This window comes from Lepisosteus oculatus, chromosome 1 (genome assembly GCF_040954835.1).
Source record: "Lepisosteus oculatus isolate fLepOcu1 chromosome 1, fLepOcu1.hap2, whole genome shotgun sequence".
In the NCBI taxonomy this organism is placed as follows: Eukaryota; Metazoa; Chordata; class Actinopteri; order Semionotiformes; family Lepisosteidae; genus Lepisosteus; species Lepisosteus oculatus.
Genome location: NC_090696.1, coordinates 7,235,077 through 7,255,791, shown reverse-complemented (window position 1 = coordinate 7,255,791; position 20,715 = coordinate 7,235,077). Strand labels below are relative to the sequence as shown.

At 38.3% G+C, this 20,715-nt stretch overlaps 1 protein-coding gene across 6 annotated transcripts in view; it reads left to right on the top strand.

The window, feature by feature from the left end:
* rnf24 (ring finger protein 24) overlaps window positions 1-15,084 on the top strand; it is a 44,000-nt gene extending 28,916 nt beyond the window's left edge. For all 6 annotated transcript variants that reach the window (XM_015343924.2, XM_006629150.3, XM_069191743.1 and 3 more), the window contains 2 exons: window positions 5,875-5,954; window positions 7,717-15,084. In XM_015343924.2, coding sequence (XP_015199410.1) covers window positions 5,875-5,954; window positions 7,717-7,858 — 222 coding nt within the window. In that variant the 3' untranslated portion in view covers window positions 7,859-15,084. The remainder of the gene's footprint in view (window positions 1-5,874; window positions 5,955-7,716) is intronic.
* Window positions 15,085-20,715: the final 5,631 nt, after the last annotated feature.

The window sequence follows — 20,715 nt, the reverse complement described above, 5'->3', positions numbered from 1 at the left end:
GCTTGCCGTGCTTACTACAAAGAAACACTTTTGTAACAAAAAAGTTGTTTTTTTTTTGTATATAATAGCTGACTTTGTGAGCGCCATTCAAGAAGTGTGTGTGTTGTGTGTTGTGTGTTCAATTTGTATGCAAGTCGCGAGTTGCATTCTTGGGAGCTGGGGCTTTTTTATATTGCTATCATATGAAACTGATGGAGAACTGTGGTTCCTTTCTTCCTCCTGAGAAGCATCATACTTTCTTGTTGATTTTCCCAAGGAATCTTCTTTCCTGGAGATGAATTGTTTATAGAGAAAAATAAATTGGGGAATTTTAATGAGGGTTGGTCATGGACTTGACTCATTTGTCAGTTCACTGATTTATATAGACATTGCTCTGTTTCCTTAATTTTAAGAGGATATCAATAAGTTCTTCACAGACGTCAAGTCTCACCCCAAGAAGATCACATTATGTACTTGAAGTAGGTTAAGTTTGGACGCTACGCGGTGTGCACAACTTAAACTTAAAAAGATAAAAGGCCATTTTTATCTGTGCGAACCTTTTTGTAAAAGCTAAGGTGAGCATGGTGTTCTGGTTAGGTCTCTTGTTTTTGTAATTAAAATTCAAAACCAGAATGTCCAAACCTCAAGCTCATATGATAAAAATCCTGTTTATGAAGCAAGTTAACTGATGAAAACACCAATTTTTAGAAAGTAAAAATCCAAATCTAACGGGACAATGCGCAATAGATGCATGTTCTTACTGATTGTCAGTCCATTTTTAGGGCTGCTTACTGACAGCTGTTTTAATTTGTGTACAGCAATAAGAGGATTCTGTAAGTAATAAGCAGAACATTATATAAGTATAATATTTTTATTCATGGTATTTTGTTTTCAATGATCAGGAGAAAGTGTAGCATTGCTTTCTTTAATCTGTATAAAAAAATCAGGTTTAATCAGTAAAGTATCAGTAAAGTAAAGTATAGAACACTGTTTTATAAACACCTATGTTATTAGTCTATGCATGGGTTCTTAGATTGTAAATAAAACCAGCTAAAAAAAATCACTTGCTGCACAACACTGGTGTAGCACATGTGACAGTTCAAATATGTATGAATCTTCCCAATCTGTAATTTCAGAAGGACAGAAAACAGAAAAAAGTTCTGCATATCCTTCCTGTAATCCTGAGTGACTGGTGCTTATTTAGTTCCTTCCTGAGAACCAAGATCCTTGGTGCTCTTTCATCACTTGACACATCCAAGCTAATGCAATGTTCTCAGTGACACTATTGTGTCAAGACACACCTAGTTATTCCATTTCTTTCCAGTATCATTGGAATGCCATCCATTGTGGGGAAAAAAATGCTTTTGCATAGTAGAACACTTCTCTTTTTTACACGTATAATATGCAGATCAATATACGTTCAACTGCTGTGCCAACATGTGAGAATAGCATGTTCCATAGGAGTTCCCAGGGTAGTGGGAGGACCTGCCACAGTGTATACGTGTATATAAGTGTAAGCAATTATTTATTATTATTATTATACCCTCATTCTTAAGGCCTGTAAAGTAGCAGCAGACCAGACCTTTTCCTCACTGTGCTGTGAGGAAATAGAAAAGGAGGCTGCTGTGAGACATCTCATGGGAGTTATGGTTGTTGATGGACGTATCATCTGGTGCATCACTTCGAGCAGTAGCAGATGGTGTTTCAGTTCAGACGCCCTCAGGGATTTACAACGGGAAACAAGTTTTAGGGCACAGGGGTGCGCGTTAGAAATGGTGCTGCAGCTTGTTGCAGCTCATCTCTCATTATAGCCTGGAGGTGGACTGACAGGCATTCTCTCTAATATTTTTGTAGACGAGTAACAATTTTATTCGGTAGAGAAATAACATTTCAGAATAACATTAATTTCTTTGCGAAAGCAAAAGTATTCTCGAAACTCATTTGTATAGACAAGTTATTCTGGATAGTTCTTTTCACTATACTAATGGTTTAGTCCCTAGTCTGTTTATTTTTAAATCTACATTGATCTACCTGATGAAATTACATATGTATGATACATTGCTGTTGACATGCACATGCAAAGATTTATTTTACTTCCTTTTATGTTTTTGAACTCTAAAAACAAACCTGAAATGCTTGCATAGGTATTGCTGGGCTCTTGATGTTTGAGGGAGGGAGTTGGTTTTGATTTGAATCAGCTTTTTCATGTGCCTCCTCCACACTTAACACTAGAGCTTTTCCGGACATTGCTTTCTCCAGCAGCAATGTCTTGGAAAACTGGCTCTGAATTTCTGGCTGTCCGCCCTAAAGTCTTGTTTTAGGAGGCAGGATATGACATGATCAGGAGCTTGGAATGCAGATAGCTGGATAGTTCGAATTTTCTGGAGATGCTGAAATATCTTCACAGTAACTTCGAACAATCCTAACAATAAAACTTAACAAAAGAAGAAAAGATCTTGTCAGGAACTTAGTGCTGGGAAACCGGCTGATTGTCGCAGCTGAGAACTCCACCTTCTTGTCCAAGCATGTTGCAGTATCCTCCTAGCAACAACAATGATCAAGGGACTTACTCATCAAAATGATCTAAAACTATCAACATTTCATCAGAGAGGACTTGCACACGCTCAAGGGCACACAGCTCCTCTCTGGAGCCCTGTGGGGTCTGATCTGCAGCAGGTAGAGTCTTCAGCAGGTTCCAGGATCCTGCCAGTGGCCAGAAGGGTACCCTCTCTGCTCCCACGAGTCCTGGTCTACCTTTGATCCCCCAGCCTGACTTTCAACACCTCAGTGCTACAGCATAAGTCAACCCTCACTAAAGATACACTGGTGCGCTAGTGCTGCTGCTGAGCATAGCGGAGAGCCTGAGACAGCCCTGGGAGAAAAGGGCTGTCTCCCAGTAGGTCCTGGTGTGTTTCTCTTAAATGTCTGAGAATGTCATCTTTTGTCCAGGTGGTAAGTCACTTCCTGCTTAGCCTCCAAAACCTTGATAGATGATCACTGAAGAAAGTCTCTTCTTCCAGAATGGGAAGGAAATGGCATTTCAACCTGCAAGCGAGGTACTAGCCACTCGGGAAGTGATCAGTTACTCAAGGACATGATGATTTTATTCAGTAAATTTAACTTTTAATTATTTTGTCGTAACCTCGGTAAAACTGAGTTTTTTAAATAAAAGAGTAAAAATTCCATGAGCCTTTTACATTCCCGGAATATTTCACATTAAAATTTTCAATTAGCAAAGTCATTGTAATATACTGTATGTGCACATGCACATTGGTAGGCTTTATTTACAAACCAAAGAAGAACTTAATTCTATAACCCATTATGTTGGGAGTAATGAATTTTACTCTTAACTTTGTTTTATTCCCCAACTCGCTCTTTTTGTGCTAAATTTTCATATTCAGACAGTTCTTTTGGTCTGCAGTTGAAGACTTCCCTGTGAGTGTGCGCACGTTCCTTTTTTTATACAAAAGGCCGCCAGACTGAATTTCCCTCCACTGTGCACCAGAGGCAGGTTCGTGTCTGAGGTTTCTCACCCCCCGGCCCAGAAGGTCACATGCTTACAGCTCTCTGCCGTCCAGTTCACTCAGCCACCGGAGGGCCTTCATGCATGGAGTGTCCCACATGGCATCACAGCCCTTCACAGAGCTGACTACATGCCTCCTTTGTGTGGCACTTATTAAATACGCATGCTACAAGTACTGTGAATGAAGAGACCAGACCTGCCCAGGCATTTCTTTATTTTTGAGAATAAAAACTCAAATATTCAAATATTGTTGATTCCATGCTATTATTTGCACATCAGAAGCTGATGTTGGCTCATGATGGCATTCTGCATATTTAATTTCGCAGCACTGTCATTTAGCACATATCTCTAGCTGCTCAGCAGAGTTGAAGTGGCAGATCATTAAAATTTCAAACCGCGCCTGACTCTCGCTCTCACCTCTTTGCAACACGATCACACTCATCGGAGGAATGCAGCTGGGATATTACTGAGAAACCCAGATAGCAATTTTGGAAGTGATGTGAGAATCGACGGGGCAAATTCCAGGTGTAGAGCCAGTTTAGTTCCTTCTGGATCATTGTAGCGCAGGCCTGTACACTTGAAATAAATGGGTGTGCTAAATTAGAAAACCACAATCTCTGTTTATTGGCAAAGTAATAGCTGGTTGCCACACTCTGTTATAGTACTTAAACTGTAAGGATAAGAAAAAGGATTGCATTAACAATCAGATAGGCTGAAAGATAACCTTTAATTAGTTTTTAACTAGACCTTTAATTAGTTAAGATCACTAATAGATACGATTATCTATTATTAATTATTAAACCTGTTTTGTTGGAAACACTGGAATGCTGCTATAGATTATGAAGTAAATACCTCTAATGGGGGGGGGGAATGTTGAGCTTCTGCTCAGGTTTTTTCTAAAGTACATAGTAGGAGGAGAGGCTAAGCCTGTCAGGATTGTGACATGTGAATGATTCATTACCCTCACAGGTGGTAAAGTCCACATACTTCTCAGTCCAAAGTACTGTACACCATATAACATTACAGCCAAATCTACATGGACAGGTGGTGGTGAAAAGTCACTCATTGCAACACTGGTGATGATGATCATATCTTGTTCTGTTGTCTTTGACAAGCTGAGTTACAAACCGGTTCAAAACTGGTCCCATCAGATTTTTCTTTCATTGTAATTCTGACATGACAATATATTTTTCCCATACTCTTTATATAGCCTTTTCTCTTTTTATATCAGTCCAGATTCCCTTAAGGATTCTGTGCTGAAAATCATTTCAGTACCCAACAAGATTACCCATCTCCAATTTCCCATTTAAAAGGTAACTCTTTTTGGCATGGATCTGAATTTTGGTGTGAATTTTCTAAACCTCCATGTTGCCAGGCTCAGCTGCTCAGTCTTCAGAGAGAAGAAGCCAGCTGATCTTGCACAGCTTTACACAAAAGGGAAGGGAAGGCGAAACTGGATCTGGGATTGCCACTTTGTTGCCGCTGTAGTTCCATATTGTTTTTTTTCAGTTATATGAAGAAATGGGTGATTTTGTTTGCCTTCTGTGTCAAGAATGTCAAGATGTTCCTTTTTTTGTTCTGTGCTGCTAATGAACATATCGACCAAGAGAGAGGACGTCTGCACCTGCAGTTTTCCTCTCAAGGAGACACATGATTCTGCAGGGATTCATTTGTTTTTTTTGGCGGCTGAAATGGTGAATTTGCACTCACACTGCCTGGAGATATTAGAAGCTGGCTTAACTTCAGATGCAGTAGCAGGTCAAAGTTTATTGCTCATCAAAATGTAATTTGGAGCGATGTGTGCTACTCTGCAAAGAGACAGGCATTATATGCTGACTAAATTCTGTTTGAACCAAGTGAAATTGTTTTGTTTGTTATTGTGCCCATTCTAAAGCCTTATACAGATGCAAAAGTTAAAGTCACCGTGTTTGATTTGGACATGCCTCAAATGTGGTTTCATTTGAAGTGTTTTTGTTATTTACATGTGTCCCTTGTCATAATAAAAGTCAGGATCTGAGTAAACTATAATGAAACCAAAGCCAGCATAATTATTGCTTTGTATTTACTGCAGACGTTAAGCATAGAAACTGCCACAGTTCTCAGTTGAATGATATTGCATCTTTATTACAGTTACCATTGTGGGCCTGGGACTGAAGAAACATAAAGCATTAGTGTTTTCCTTTTTTTGGTTGCACAGAATTAATAAAAAGGACATAGTAGAGATCTTACAGAGTTGACTGGAAAGTGAAAGTTTTAAGTAGATGTACAGTACACTCTTCATTAACTTTGAATTCATTTTAACCTGAACTAAACATTGGTAATGCGACATATTTTTATTCTAAGATCTGTTGGCATTTTTTTTTTCCTTTCAGATCTGTGCAGTTTGTTTGGAGGAGTTCAAGCAGAAAGATGAGCTGGGAATATGCCCATGCAAGCATGCCTTTCACAGAAAGTAGGTATAAACTGGAGCCAATAACAAAAGCATCTGTAAATGGCATGAGTGCCGTGTGACAGTGTAATCTGCCCATGAGTTCTAATTATAGACTTATGTTAATGAGTGCCAAGTGATAGCTCTTACTGCCTTTCTCCTTTCCTGAATGACTAATACACCCTGCTGTGTTGCAGCATTGTTTAGAAATGTATGAGTTAGAATACACACAACATAAAAGATTTTCCAGTACGATCTCATGAGTGTCATGAGTCCACTGATAAATATTACTATAGTCCACTGATAATACCTGGTAAATTGATTTTTTTTCTAGGTTAGCAGGTAACTTTTAAAACTGCCAGTTATGTTTGCTTTTGTTATGTTGCCATTAGTTTGCAGTCTGTGAAGGATTTCTCAGGCAGAGCTGACACAGGTATATTCTGCCTTCAAGTAGATGTTCGTTTCTGGTTGGCAGCCATTTCTAATCTCAGGGTACAAAATTGATCTTTAATAATAAAAACAGTAATAATAAACATTTTAATAAATATTTTTTTACTGCCACCATTCAGATAAAGGAATTGTGATAAATTATTTCTTGCATCTGTTGCTGACAATATTTTTGTGAACTGTTAAAAAGAGGTCTTTTTCTACACAGCAAAATATTTTTTGATCTAGTCCTACAAATAATATATTAAACCAGCGCATTGGATTTATTTAGATACTTAGATGTCTTTGTCAGTTAACTAGTTTGTGGTATTTCAGCAATTGACAGTACAGAATTCTTTTCCTTTTTGGATTATGTTTTATATGTTATATGTGCCATTCTTAAAAAGAATGAGTGTTTTTTCGTGAGTGTTAAGTATTGTGAAAGAAATATGTGCCCATCTAATGAAATAGTGTTCATCCAGAAAGTAAGGATACATGTACAGTAAGTATAAATGACATATCGATAGACAGTTCTTTTAATCCTCATTTAGTATAGGTATCACCGTTATCCTCTTCCAATCTTTCCAGCCCCTCATCTGTCCATCCTGTGGCGATCCTGTGGGAGCTACAGTATATTAAAAATCATCATTCTTGCATTTACATATAAATTGGGTCTTTGGCCCTGCTCCCACTTCATGCAGCTCTCAAACAATAAAAATAGCAAAAGCATTGATAAAATAAGTCTCTTAAGTGGCAACATGCCTGGATGAATCCCGCTGGTGTCTGTAAAGTGTTTTCACAATTAGATTGAATAGACTGTGCTTATGGGGATGTTCAGAGACTTCAGTTTTTTTCTACCCTTCGCTTGATTTGCGCTTTTCAATAACTTTATCCCTGTCTTTCTTTGAAAGCTACTTAGATCTTTGTGGTTGAGTCTTTGCTTGAAATTCACTACCTGATCAATGAACTTCACACAGACAGGTGTTTTTATTCTTAAATGATGAGAGCTATTATTGTGCACAGATGGAGCCACCCGACTAGTTATAGTACGTGGCTCATTAAAGTAATTTTATGCACCTACTGTACATTTATTGAGGTGTGCCACAGCCAAGAGCTTTAACACTTATGGAATTGTGACTTTTATTTTCTTCCTTCATATTAGTTGTTCGTTTTTTTGTTTTTTTGCTTTGAAAGTGTGGAATAGGTTCAAAGTGTCTCGACCTCCAGCTTTAAAAAAATATGTTGTCGATGTGTATAAGTGTATATATGGATGTGTATAAGTGTATATGTGGATGTTTATAAGTATATTTTTAACTGCAGTTTCTGTCGTTACCATACGTGACATTGTGTCCCCCATTAGGTGCCTCATTAAATGGCTGGAGGTGAGGAAGGTGTGTCCACTGTGCAACATGCCTGTCCTGCAGCTGGCTCAGCAACAGGGCCACATGGAGCAGCAGGGCCCTTCCCAGCAGCCCCTGCCAGGGGTCGAGAACATGGTGTAGCAGCTTCTGTAGGCCTCAGCGGAAAATCCCCACGTCAAGAAATGCACAGACATACAGTAAAGACAGAAGCAAGAACTTGTTTTCACTATGCAGAGACCGTGTGCACCTGCTGCTTCTTTTCTTGTCTTGGTGGATTCACAAAGATTTTTTTTTCATTTTTATTTTTCCCCTTTTTGCGGACGATGAAGAATAAATCTTTTCCTCACTGGGGCAGGATGTGATCGTTCGGACTGTTTCACAACCACCAAAGCACTTTCTTTTTTTTTTTCTCTCGGACTACCAGCGTAAAAAAAAGAAAAGAAAAAAAGCTGCATTTTATTTTTTAAAGAAACAAACTTTTTTAAACAGCACTTTATAAAAACTGAACCCCAATTGCTTGTGAAGTTATAGAAAGATCATTTTTGTATTATTATAATTAATAATGTTATGACTTTTTTATTTAGTTCAGTGTGTACAGAGCCACATGTAGCCACAGGGTTACATGTAAATTAGAAGGGACTTAACAAAAAGGGACATGCTTTTTAACAGTGGAATGGAAACAAGAGGGGAGAAAGCAGATATCACATAATTATAAAAGAAGCCACACAGGTTTTGTGGTCTTATCTTGTGAAGAGAATGTCGAAGGACCTCTGAGGACTGGAAGCTGCCTCTATATCCAGAGCAGTGTGGATGTGTTTGTTTCTCCTCATGAAATGTTTTAGGTCATCAATGCTGAGCACAACAGATACAAATCACTGAGAGCAAAGCCTTTTTCTCCCCTCTCTGGACATATCCTCTGTTTCCTTAGTTTTCCTTCCAGCATTTTAAGGCCACATCACCTTGCATGGCATTTTAAACCACTTTGTAAGCTTGAAGCTCGTTACCAGGTATATTTAAAATATATTGCATTCTGTCTTTTCAAAACAAGAACAACTTTGCAAATGCTTTTAAGCTCGTGGCCTTTTTTTAGCTGCATTGTAATAGAGAAAATGAAGAGTGCAGATCATGTTATGCAGATTATGAGTCTAAATAAGGTCAATGTTTATGCCTTGTACACACAAACTTATTACGATTGCATTCAACTTTTGCTCTCCATATGGTAAAGGTACATGCCCAATTCACATAGTGCACTGACCACTCCAAATCTTGTTCAGAGTGAGCATTGAGTTCAGTTACGTAGTTCAGTTTTTACATGTGCATTAAACGTGTGTATGTCTTATAGCTGGACTAAAACAATCACAAGCAGGTGCTACTCAACAGCTGCTGGTGATAATTTCTTTGTTACCTAGTCATTTGTTTTACAATTTGTATAAAATACATCAGTGAGTAAGAATTACTGGCTCAGCATGTCTCTGTTTAAAATTCGGAGAAACAAAATCAGTAGACAAGCCATCTGTTTTACAGTTCTGAATGAAATGGCATCAGCATTAAATGCAGAGACAGCACTAAATGTTGCACAGTGCCTAAACCAAATTTTTAAGTACGTCAGCTAAATGCACTTTACATGTTTGGCTACGTTTAGCTATACTGGACATGTAGAATTAAGACACTTTACCTGATGTGAGTTAAAGATCAAGCTTAATCAAAAGAATGAGGTGTCTTAAGAAGGGTGTATTACTGTAGAGTTATCTTCTGGTGTTGTCTGGTCCTGGAAGCTAAAGTTGTGTATTTGTTTTACAGTTCAAACATTTTTATAATACATACATCTCATTTTTTCCCATGGTGAGGGTAGCTTATGCAAGCCTCAGTCGTCATTTGACTAAAAAGAGTTTCCCCAAGGAAACGGAAAACCAGGCTGTTTTGTTAGTATTTCAAAGGTTTTGATTTGTTCCCCTTTTCTTTTTTGGGAAAAGTCATTGATGAATTCTTGAGATTGGCAAACGATGTGCATCTCTGCGCTGCACGATTCCCTGAGCCCAGAAAGTTAGTAGGAAAGGCTCACCTATGTTTTCTGCTGCATTCTATTAAAGTATCAGGTTATTGTCTTTGCATTTTAACATTAAAATTTGTGCATTCCTCTTTGGGAGAAAAAATAACAATTTCAGTTCAACATTAAGACAATGTATACAAAAGATTAAGGAACAATCTCATGTCAAATAACCTATATACAGTAAGTGGGGGGGCCTTCATACCATTAGCTTCTGCTCAGACATCCTCATTTTTGACACTATGCAAGACATCACAGAATCATCATAGAATTTGTTAATATAGTCATATTAATTGTCTTGCCAGAGTTTTATTTTTTTCATAATTTCTATGGTGATCTACAGAACGATCAGGCTGCATTGTAAGACCAGGTTTTTAAGTTTTAATTTAATCAAACACTATGTGGAAGTGTTGGAGATACCCTACCCTTTGTAGCGCACAAGGCATTAATATTTTATTGACTGCAAATTCAGTCAGAAGGGATGTAGAAAAGCAGAAATCATCCCTTCAGGATTTGTTGTTTTGCAAGCTTTGCATTGTTGGTATCCCAGTTCAATATAGCTGTGCATAGCAGTGTACTGTATCATGCATCACATTAAGTATAGATCAGCATATCAATTTAATGATTGTCCTCACCTGGAGATATTGAAATATTACAGGGGACTCCAAACATGCGTGTTCTTATGGTCCCTAGAGTTTTTGTTCCACACTGTGGATCCATTTGACATACAGAAGTGGTAGTCTCCGAGTTAAAGGATTTAGCCAGCTAACATAAAGCTTTGTAGTGTTAAATAGTGCAGCTGTGAGCATGTTGCACTGAATTGGCTTTTTGATAGAGAATGGGGGGTTTTGTTCTGGCATATTCTTTTGATTTCCGAGTTTGTTTTGTTATTTTGCGTTTCCTTTTGTAATTGCACTCGGCATACCCTTGCTCACTCATGGGTAAACTGCTGTGTGATCTGTTTGAAACAATGGAGGGTACAGTACACAGCAGGGCATGTGTGAATGTGATGTACACTGCATATGGGACTTCACCAACTGTCTCATTGATGTGCTTTTGAGGAACCGGAGTCTTGATTGACCAGCCCCGGAAACCACACAGCATTATGCTTTGGTGCAGATGTGTGCAGTATATTTTAGACAATTAGTCATATGACAATAACAACCCATTAATACAAACTTTTATGCTCTTACATGGGCAAGGATGCAATTTCTTACTTATTTGTATAAAGGTTTTTCAAAGTGGAGTATAGGATCAGGAAAGTAGGGAAATAAAACACAGCTCACTAAGTGTTTATTGAAGCAGTTGATTACAGTATGTTTAATATTTCTTCCTTACAGAAACTTAAAAGCCTGGTCTTTAAGAGCTGATTAGTGTATTTTAAATGTTTCCTTAACACAGGAAGCAACGGAATGTGCCTTTAGGTGTCAAAAGTACCCTTCAAGACCTTAATAAACCCACTCCTCTTGGAGGTGTAATTTCTGTGTAATTTAGCTATCAAATACTGTTCCCAGTCAAGAACATTTGGCTGGGATAGTGACAACAGAGAAGCATTCGCTTTATATCGTCGTCCTGTGTTGTCTGTTAGCATGAAGGCCTTAGGACACAGTTTTAAGATTCTCTGAAAACGGACACTTTTTGGAATGGAAGAATAGACAGCGGGTTTCCACTGGCTCTCCACAGACATAATGACCTGGAGTGGTTAGTTAACAAAGATAATAAAATCTGTCCTTCATCCAAAGATAAATTTAACGTCACACTTGTATATTTCAAGTCCATTTATATTTATATATTATTTATATTTTTTAAATATCCATTTGTGAAAGAGACTACACTACATACTGTAGCACCAGTTCAACACTGATTGTGCACCCCTGTAACAGAAAATCTCTTGTAGTTTCAATGTAGCAATATGCGGTTTCACTACATTTTAACTCTCACACTGGCATCTTAAATGGTAGTTCTGTTTAAGGGATTATGATGGGTAGTCATAAATATATAATATTTCAGGTGGGTAGCTGCGTCAGCATGCGTAGGCAGCAAAGGAACAAGTTCCTGAAGAAGGCTCCACGGCCGAAACGTTGTGTTTTCTAATTTTTTTTCAGCATGGAATAAACCTATTACTTGTTCATTAATATATAATGACTTTGTCCCATCACTGGTGCAGATATTGTCCTATAGCTTGAAAGTTTTTCCCCAAACTTGTGCTTTCAAAACCTGGAGATGGCTTGGAACAGATATCTAGATGCTTTACTGTGAAAGGTACCTTGTTTTGTAGATGAGTTTTCAAATTGCCTATTATAAGCTTAAACTGTTTATTTACAACAGATTCTTCCATTATAGAGGCCATGTGTTGTAGGTCAGCTGAAATTAATGTCACCCTAACAGCTGACATTTTTGTCTTCTGTGTGGTTTTCCCTGGAGGTGAGAACTGCTGGCTTAGAAACTGTCTCCAAGTGTAGAAATAGTGTGAAAATGCTGAGCTGTGGCAAGGCTGTCCTTTTGTAAGGGGAGAGTTCAGGTATTTCTGGGGTTGAAGGTCAGGAGGTCGTCATCTAGCCTCTGCTTCGCATTCCTTTATAGAAGATTGTCTGTTCTTAAAATATTTCAACCCTGCTATTTAGCCAGTAAAAGCGTTTGCCAGCACTTGAGTTTTATGATTCAGACGTTCCAGGAGACTGAGCCTGGGTCATGTCACTAGCCGACTGCGACTGCTGTTCCCCTAGTGGTGACGCACCCCTGGCTAAGTGCCGCCAAGGCATGGTGGGAGTAGTTGTCTAGGGCTCTCTTGGCAAACACAGCGACCCCTGCTGCCTCCTTGGGCATGCTCCCCATCGTTTAGCGCCAAACCTCTGGTATGGGGCTATGTTCCCCACCATGTGTTAAAAGACAAGTGGCTCGAACATGGTGGGGGAGTTAGGCAGGAAAGTGTCCACATTCTCCCTATGTGCTGTCATGTGGTTCTGGGCTGAAAAAAACAAACCCTTACACATTTAGACATTTATACAATGAACATCTAATGCAATTTAATATGAAGTTCAGAAATTTAAATACAGTGAATATAGCGTATGATCGTTTATTTTTAAAGGAGCTCCTAAAGAGGTAGACAGCCCATGCTCAAAAGAAAGCCTGCCACATTTTAGAAATATCAAATGGAATGAGCACCACACTGACATCTCAGTGGCGACTTTCTAGTAGCGAGCGTGCTCTTGAAGGGCGTGTGAAGATCCCCTGGCAAGACAGAATGTGATGTTTGCAGGTTGAAAGAGGAGCGCTGCAGTCTCTATTAATGTGAATGACCAACCCATTAATAAGAACAGATTTTACATCATTGTACAGTTATTTTTAGGTTTGCTTTAAGACAGACGTGCTGTTGATTTCAGATGTTCTAGACGAGGAAGCTTCTCATAGGGAAAAATTAGAAGACAACATCTGGTTGCACTGCAATTAATGTGTACAGGTGGGAGCATTGCAGTTATAAATGTTCCACACAGGGAACACCAGGAAAGACTTTGAGCACAACATGTTGCAGCCTTACCAAACAGGCCTCTGCGTTGTGAATCTGAAGTCTACTGAATGTTTTCCCCGGGCTGACTTCACCATTAGAAGACATTGTCCCTTTTTTGTGTCAAAACAGTTGAGTGCCACACCTGGTACGCCAATGTCCTGTATTTGATCCCAGTGATTCTTAAATAATGTACCAACTCTGTAAACAATCTGCTAATTTTGTATGCCAGATCCCAGTCCCTGTCGTGGTGGTACTGTACCACTTTTACCAGCTACTTCTGCAACGTTTCGCAAGCATGTTGGCTCAAATCAGGAGCCCAGCACATTATTCGAGCTCGGATTTAGACTGATGTGGTCCATTTGTTCAGAAAGTGTTAAGAGAATCCAGTATTGAGTAACTAGAACTCGAAAGCTACCTAAATTAAACAATTTATTGTTTCTCCTTCTTTTCCAAGGGCTCCTGACTGTAGAGGGAGGGAATGGGATGCTGGATTATTTATTGACTTGCTTCAGAGGTCTTTATGTATATAACTGAACTTTTTTATAATATCTCATAATTATCATATGAGAAAAATGAGACTGTCTTTTTTTTTTTACCATGGTCTGTTAGATCATTTTTTTTGTGGATATATGTAAAATGCAGCCATTTCATATTCAAAAGAATATTAACCACATTCTTCCTTGTGCTTCAGTCATTAGTTATAATGGGGAAAACTGAATAAGATAAAGAATGTTATATTGAGTGTTGCAGTATATTTCTGTTTTTGTCTGATCGAGCACTGAACTGTATGTTGTACAGATTGAACTTTGCATTGCTCACCTTAATTGTCCATATACGTCTAGACTAGGCACAAAATACACTGTGCATTTTAGTGCTGACGTGTGTAAATGGAGAACAGCTGGTGTATTGCCCCATCAATTGCATTGGACAGTTTCCCCATTTTCAACAAAACTTCTGCTCCTTCCTTGTCATTATCTATCATACCGCACACTAGTACTTTGCTCCCAAATGCATGTACTGTACCTTGTTGTCCCCTGCGTAACTGGAGTGTGGGAGAAGAATCAGATGAAACTACAGGCTTGCCCGAGAAAGGAAAGGTATACTTTTAATCTGTCCGAAAGATGCTTTAGAATAGCAGTACTTTATTATCTGCTATCATTTCTGATTTCAACAATGGCTTATGTTTGTATAGCATTTTGCTTATAGGTAGAAACCTGCTTCATCCACGACTGAACTGCCAGCCATTATATTTATGAGCAGAGTGTCATTCCTGACCTTAAGTTTCAGATGCAAGGTTGTTTGTTCAGACGTGAGTATTGTATGTTGAAGTCTGCTAGCTCGTGGAACCTGACCTCCCTGACCTCTGGTCACAGTGTTACTTTTGAATGCAATAGGCACAAGGAATGAATGTGTTCCAAGTCAGTATTATGATGTTCAGCTATTTTTCTGTATCCCTTCCCAGTTTCATATCTTATCATATGATTTCTTTATCATAATACACTTTAACCAAAAAGACAGTCTTAAGATAACCCTGTGATTGAGTCTTCAGGCTTTCTTTTAGGCACTGATAACATGAAACATTATGAAACATTAGAGACTCAGTTTCATAGACGTTTGTTAACTAAGAGTTCTGCAGCAGAATATTTTTGGACACATTCTGTATTTGTAAGCTCTATTTTTGTATATTGCTATTTTGAAACAGAAGTGTTTTTTTTTTGTTGCTAATTTCATGTTTTATTCATTTAATTAAAAAATGTTGCATGCGATTGACTTGAACTGTAAATAAAATTTACCACAATTTGGAAATAGAAATCTTTTGTGTTTTTGTAAATTCTATACATGCATATGTATCCTTTAATCTTTTAGTTTCAACTACATGTTTTTATGTTTACAACGTCATGATACTTAGGCAATACAAACTACAGTCTTCATATTCAGGTCTACTGTGGTCAACAATCAAATCTTGAAGTACTTTCATACTTTTTTGCTCCCTGTGCCTGGTGTTCTAGGATTGATATTGACCTTTAAAAAAACTTACATCAGTGGTTCCATGAAAGTCATATGCAAGCGTATTTAAATGTGTAGACTGATCTGAAACTCAGTTCTCCTGTAGAAAAGACAGAATTGGTATACTAATCTAATGTATGCAAATGGAATGTTTTGCAGTTTGTAGGTCATTGGGACACTTTACACAACTGCTAACCTTTCTGCCTCATATTCCTTCAGATGTCCGATCAAGCGTATTGGTTACACCAAACCAAGTTTCTTGAAATTTTCTCAATCCAAAGAAGTGTGATGAAAGCATTGACTGCTTATTGCTCATTAAAACACATCAATTTGAAGGCATGCTATATTAGTGTTTAAAATGATAGGATGATCATGGAAATACTGTTGTAACATACAGTACAACAATCTGTTGTTTTTACATCCTTGCTGTGCATACAGTAAGTCACAACACTATTTTTTTACATTTGGCATTTACTAGTAAATAATAGAAAACACTCATATTATAAAGATATAATTTAATGTTACTTTAACACGTATTTACAGATTTTAAGCAAAGATTCAACATTTTTTTCCTAAAAAACATATATTCACAATCTGTTGTTCTCAGTCTGGGTCAAAATTGAGATCATCTTTCTTAATTTTTGGATGTACTGTATAGTGTAACCTGTTATTAAAATAATAATCTCGCTTAAGCACACTGAACTTGCTGTGACATGCAAATTACAGTATTTCCATGATCTTGAAACGTACAGAATAATTAGCTAAAACCATTCATCTGAGACCAGGTGGCCAAGAACATAACAGCTCAGCACAGAAAAAAAATTGTTTAATGCCAATTACAATAGCCTGAAATGCAACCCCAGTCAATGTTAAATTTATTTTGTTTGTTTTATTCTGCATGATTTGGACATAATATTTTGGAACATAACCTTATCTGGTAAGTCCATGACTTGCGAGAGGCAGGGATGTTGTTCACAGCATTGTATGATGAATTGTGTATCTTCCTTCAGTCTGAAGCAGTTACTGCAATAGATCAATGAATCTTGCCTGGTCTGAATCAGGGTCTGACATCAACCTACATACCCCTCCAACTGGGTTGAAGTGCAACAGTACATAGACAGAACCCCATTTCAAGCTGCAAGTCTTTAATTATGCTCACCATGTGGTTATTGGGATTGCAATATTAAGATTAAGGGTTTCAGTGCTACTACAACAGCATGTGGAGCATAAGCATCAAACATTGGCCAAGAAGCAGTTAATTTCCGTTGAAAACAGGAATATTTAAGGCCCCCTGACCTTAATGCAACAACTACCAACATCTATTTAGTTTAACTATCTTAAACGATATAGTAGTGAGCTACATTTACAGCTGGGTCGTTCTTTGGTCCGTTTTTGGAGCATCTTTGATCAATTGGACTGCATTTCCCCTGTCTGTACTGGGAAGCTAGTTGTGAAACCCAGCACTGACTCATGTCATCTAGCTTGGCAGCAGTCATTACCTACCTATGGGTGGTTATCTCCGACAGCTACTGTCAATCTCCATAAAGAATTGCTCAATTCCTGGCACTTTAAAGCTCAAACCAAGTTTATGCACGCATCTCTGCTGGGCTCAAACCTCTGCTTGTATAGGTGACCACTCTTTCCATGCCATTTTGAGTTCATGCTAACATGGATCTCGGTGAGGTTGCACATTTGTGTATGTGTGTGGTCTGCTATCGCCAAATGAACCGAAGAACTGGGATTCTCAAAAAATGCAACTCAAGTTCAAGTCAACATGCAGACTGCAGTCATGCACTCCAATGACACTGAGCCACAAGAGTTTATATGGGATCTTGGCTGCTCTTCCGGCTGTGAGCAGGGTAATGGGCCTTTCATTGTGTTGCATGGACGTTGCAGAAGCCTTAGCTATAAATATAAACTGGGAAAGGCTGAGCTTGAAGAAGCGACCTGAAGAATGAACAGTGATACACAATCAAGAGCACATCCTGTAGAAACAAGCTAAGGACAAGTGAATTTGAAAGGGAAGGTACTTTTTTACCTGGACTATGACCTAATGTATGACAACATTTCATTACTTCATTGCTTCTTAATTGTTCACCATCCCACACAATATGATGGTGTTTTTCTCTTCAAACGATTTCTGTCTTCAAACAAGCCATGACTTTTGGTGTTGACATGTGTTGTTCTAAGATGATGATTAAAGCTCCCACTCTTGTTGGGACCAGTATATGTTTGGACTTAGATCAGGCCTCCCTTGTACTTGTTTGAATGACTTATTAGCACTTCTCTAAGATGACATGCTCTGTCTTCTGCAGAGTGCAAAGAGAAAACAGGTTAAATGAAATGCTTGTAATTGGCAGCAATGCTGAAATATACAGGAGTGTAGAATGCTGAACTTTCTGAAGTTACAATATAGGGGGATTCCAGGAGGCTTGATTTTCCACTGCAGAGTTTGAGTGTTGAGATCCAGATGTCACATTTTCAAGCCTGGTTTATGATTCACTACTGTCAATTGCACAATTGCCAGAAGGGTGAGGTTGGGATTAGACAGTCTGGACTGTCTTGGCTTTCTAGCAAATGGCAACAAATCCACTCTTGCAGCAACATCAGAAATAGATACAGTGTAGCACTCTTCCAATTGACAGAACCTGATTGGTTTATACAGGGTTCATAACCATTACAAATCAGTGGGAATGATACTGAATGAGACACTTTCACAATGAACGTTTTTCCTTCTGCAGAGATCCAACTGGTTACATGACTGAAACTTAGAACTTGTAACCAACTACAAATCCCATTTGACCTTTTTCAAGAGCTGAAACCATATTTACAAATCTTACCCAGATAATAATAATAATAATAATTGCTTTACAGGTAATGGGGACTCCCCTCCACCACCACCAACGTGCAGCATCCACCTGGATGATGCGACGGCAGCCATAGTGCGCCAGAACGCTCCCCACACATCAGCTCTCAGTGGGGAGGAGAGCAGAGTAATGAAGCCAATTCATAGATGGGGATTATTAGGGGGCCATGAATGGGCCAATGGGAAATTTGGCCAGGATGCCGGGGTTACACCCCGAGATAGAAGGGATGAAGGGGATGAAGAAATCAGCCCATGCAAAACTTGTTCCTCAGCATTCCTCTGCGACCAGGGTTAGGAAAATACTGACCTACACAGATTGGGCCTTAACTGTACCAATTAAACACTCTCCACGCGCATCAAAGTCTTATGATTAATAAACACTGCTCTAGAAATTATACATCTCGTACCGTGCCAGATACTTTGTAAAAGCATCTGAAGCTCCGCCCCTTGGCTCACTGGCTCGTGGCTGCGGTCAGAAACTCAGTTTCTGGGGGTCCAGTGTCTTCCAGTGTTTGTGTCAACCACCTTCTCAGTTACATGCCAAGCTGTTGAGCTGCATATTTGTATAACCAGCCTCTGAGGTGATTTATAGGTAACGGCATCTTTAAGGGAGACACCAACTGGGTAACCAACTGTAAAAGACCTTAAGAAAAATCCTATCTACTGTATGTGTAATTTCTAAAATAATTAAGTTTATTGTTTACTCAATACACAATAATAGTTTAGAAGAATAACCAGAAGTCATTAAGCCATCCAGGAACTGAGTTTGAGACCCCTGACTTCTGGAATAATTAATGCATCACTGTTATCTGAGGGCTTGTGGTCCTTTCTTATATCCAAGGAAAGCTTGTGTACTATTTAGGTAAATACCAGCGACAAGCGCATTTACAATTGTGGTTAATGTGGGAAATTTGAAGACTGGCTCGAGAAATAAACGTACAATGTGCTTATTGTAGGAACTACTACAGACATGATTAGCATTCAACAGAGTGGAATTCCCCTTCTTTTTTTATTGCGGAGATAAATTCCAGCTGGATGAAAGAATGGGTTCTTCACAGCAGAATGTAATAATGTGATGACTGTGAATAAAGAGCCAAAAGAAATCAACTGCTAGCAAGATGTTTTTAAGCCTTTTTTAAGGCTCATTTTTTAAAGCTGGTCATAAGAGAATTGTGTCCTATCATCTCCAAAGAAAATGCTAAATAAATCTGTGAGACCATATACTGTAAAAAACAATACAGATTTCTATTTTTTGATGGATGTTTGGTTATATTTGTGATGCTGATTAAGACAAATCTATAAATTCATCCACATTTTTTTAATTGCAATAGAAATACATTTTTTTTATTTAATGTTTGTTTTGAATTTGATTTTTAAACTGTTGTAGATAATGAGAACGCTCTAAGATTCAGGGTTTCACAAGATTTGAGTCTTAAAGATATATTTTTTAAAGATGTCAGTTCTGTTTCTTCTTTTCTACTTTAAAAATACAGATTTTTGCCTTCAATGTTTTTTTAAGTTTGTACTATATCCTTATTTACAATACATGCCTTTAGTGAGACATTGACTCCTGTTTTGAATGATTTTCCCTGACTTACTAAGGGAAAACTAAAAGGAAAACCATTCCAAAGTGTCATTTTATACTGTACCATCATTGTGTTATTTTCTTAGCAGGTGGGAGCTTCAGTTCAGTTCAGTTTATTGTCATACTGTATGCACAAGTGCAATTAAATGCTTATTTCAGTTAATCACAGTGATTGTAATAACAAGAACGATAAGAAATGTTATTTTCTATAGCATAATAAAAAATGATCATACGTTCTTATCCTACTTGGTAGTATTTTAAATAATCACCTTCAAACAATGTGGATTGAGTTTTTTAAAAGCAACCATCTCAAAGCACTCCACACTACATGCACTTTACACAAAATGCACTTAACACAATAAAATCAAATGAAGGAAAATTACACAACCAAGAAGGTGAAGTACAGTAGATGTGGAAAATATACCAGCAAGCCTCTTGGAAAAAGCAAGATCTTAGGCTAGATTTAAAACACCCCATTCAGCTGAGTCCCTGATGTGCTTTGTGATGCTGTTCCAGAGCTTGGGGGCCCATGGACAAAAGGCCCTGTCACACATCTGGGGTAGACATTCAGGGAGAAAACATAACAAACCAGAATCTGCTGAGTGAAGGTTATGTGGAAGGGAATAAACACTTGACATATCAGCTAAACACTGTGGTACCTAAGCCATGCCAAGCCAAAGCCTGGAAAGTGAGTAGATGATATTAAAATGCCCCCTTTCCCTAGATATCCACTGTGGTTCGGTGGGTGGCTTGCGCTTTTTCTCTGTTTCTGAAGGTTTTTTGTGAAAATTGTCAAAAACATCATAAAATGCCAAAGGTGTTTTCCAATCATACAAAATGAGACTTTGTTTCAGACCTACTTCCTTTTGCATAAGTAGAATCCAGATTCTACTCCAGACATGAGAACATCTAAAAAAACGATTATATGGCAGTATAGATCCTGGCCAGTGCCAAGCTAAGGTTGCTGCTGGAAAAGTGTTAGTGG